Source organism: Trifolium pratense, linkage group LG3, assembly GCF_020283565.1.
Source record: "Trifolium pratense cultivar HEN17-A07 linkage group LG3, ARS_RC_1.1, whole genome shotgun sequence".
Classification (NCBI taxonomy): Eukaryota; Viridiplantae; Streptophyta; class Magnoliopsida; order Fabales; family Fabaceae; genus Trifolium; species Trifolium pratense.
In genome coordinates this window covers 31,318,557-31,320,860 of record NC_060061.1, presented here as the reverse complement: position 1 = coordinate 31,320,860, position 2,304 = coordinate 31,318,557, and the positions used below count along the sequence as shown (strand labels likewise).

Below are 2,304 nucleotides of genomic sequence, written 5' to 3'. Positions count from 1 at the left end.
TTTTGTCAAGAAAGATGAATCAATCTTTCAGCTGTAGCCCAACCAAATGTTTTGAACATGTAATACCTTTATTACCAATTGCTTTCAAATATTTAATTTCACCAAATATGGATAAAAATGTTCCAAATCGTAAACTGATATACTTCAAATCATTAATCTAAGCTTCTAAATATGGTCTAGCATTATCAAAAGTTACGCACATGCAGTACAGTGACATCAATCAATTTACAATACAAACTATGAATTCTTCAAATAAGCTATTTTGACATCAGTAAAATTACTTACAGTTTTCTCATATCGATCTCTCTCAGCAGCAGTACAAACATCAGAGGTACACATCAACCTATGCTCAGCCTTCCAGTATATATCTGCCAACATACAACATAGAAAGCTTAAGTGTGGTATATGTAAGATCAGCATAATGTAATTTGGTTTTTTTATTATTCATCTCAGTCGTCATAAAAAGCTAGGTTAAAAAAAATGGCTGTTACATTTAGCGTTGAAATTTGAAAACAGCAATGATATTAGGAACTTCAAATTTCTAAAGAAAAAGAAATTGTAGTATGGATCGAGAGTATATGTATTACAGAAGTAAACCCCCTGTAAACTCAGAGCAAAAACTCATCAGACAAGAGAAATATCTCTCTCTGTCCAAACCATATGGTTTCTATCTAAAAAGATAATGAATGCCTCTTATCTCGCTATCTCTTTTTATGTTAATTTTTTTTGGTTATCATGTTATACGTATGAAATTTCCACCGCCATTTAGCAGTGACTAATCTACGTCGAGGAACCTATGGGGAACACAAGGTGGGTTCTCCCCTCCGAATGAAATCCCCCCATACGCAAGGGTCAGGGTAGGACCATTTCATTGTTGGTATTATCTCATTATCTCTATCACTAATATAACTCCCCTTTCCTACTAATAGATTGGCCACATAAGCAATTTCAACTAAACCCTATTCAACCCATTTGTTGGGCTAGGTCCCAAACCCGGTAACTAACAGACAATGGGAAACAAGTAAAGTTGGGTAGAGAGGAAGAATGAGAATCACATTGCGGGAATGTTCGTATTCAATGAATGATTAATGAGTTGTCACACCTAGTTATATTTATCATCTATCCAATGACGTAATTATGTTTAATGATGTTTAAATCACACTTAATTGTACTCAGTAAAAGGTTAATGAGTCGTGATATCTAGTCTTATTTAATAACTATCCAATGAACGTAAGTAACCAGATAAAAAGAACTACATTAACCATTTATTTTGATGTTGGAATTCGATGTTTCAAAATAACACAAAAACTCTAACAAAAAACCTAAAATTACAGTTCAGAAATCCAAATTCAGGATCACCACTAGTAGATCCCACAAAAGTACCCTATCATATATCGATCTTCTCATATAGTGAACTCCTACCACCCAATCAACAACAATAAAACCCATCTAAGCCCTATTCAACAACTGAATCCAGCCACCAACAAAACCCATCACAAATTTCAAAAAAGATTCAAACTTTTCACTACCAGCCAACCACATACCCAGATGCTTAATCATCACTAAACCCCTACGATTTCATAAATTGAAACAATTTTCAGCACAACCACCAACCCAAAAGTAAATCTAGTGACCAACACGTTCCATCCAAAATTTCAAAAAGATTCAAACAAAATTTCCACTACCAACCACATACCCGGATAGTTAATCAACCCTAAACCCCCAAAAGTAAAAAAAATTGAAACAATTTAAACAACACCCACCAACCAAAACATGAAAAAGAAACGATTTTTACACATACCCAGCAATTTTCAGATGAAAAAAAAGAGACCCATAACATAAAAAACAGAAAAAATTACCAACGAGCTGAAACCCAGCAAAGGGAACAATGAAAAGCGCAGGTTGAAGAATGAGTGAAATAAGAGAAGTCAAACGGTTCCTTATGAGCTTTGGTAATGGAAGAGTTAGAAGAATTGCTACAGCAGCTTCAATAGCCACCACATAGGTGAGTATCATCCACTGCAACGCCATTTCTCAGGCAAAATCGTTGGTTTCTTTGTGATTATCGTTTGTTTGGTGTCCTCTGTTTGTTCTTAATGATTGAATTGAATTGGATTTAATTTAAAATATACATTTTTTTTTTGTTTTACATCGATCCTTAAAGGGAAAAAAAAAAAATTAAATAGGTTTCTTAAAGAAAAAAAGTCGAATAGTCCTTGACTTATTCGTTAATCAGTTTGGTCCCTTAAAAACATCTTCATTAATCAGTTTGGTCCTCGAAAAAAATGGACGGATAGGACCAAA

At 33.9% G+C, this 2,304-nt stretch overlaps 1 protein-coding gene across 1 annotated transcript; it reads right to left on the bottom strand.

The window, feature by feature from the left end:
* Nucleotides 1-208: 208 nt before the first annotated feature.
* On the bottom strand, nt 209-2,098 carry LOC123916609. Its single transcript, XM_045968114.1, has 2 exons — nt 1,860-2,098; nt 209-368 (listed from the first exon to the last, which is right to left on the bottom strand). Exons 1-2 carry the CDS (start codon nt 2,029-2,031, stop codon nt 238-240), a joined length of 303 nt encoding a protein of 100 aa, XP_045824070.1. The 5' UTR covers nt 2,032-2,098; the 3' UTR covers nt 209-237.
* Nucleotides 2,099-2,304: the final 206 nt, after the last annotated feature.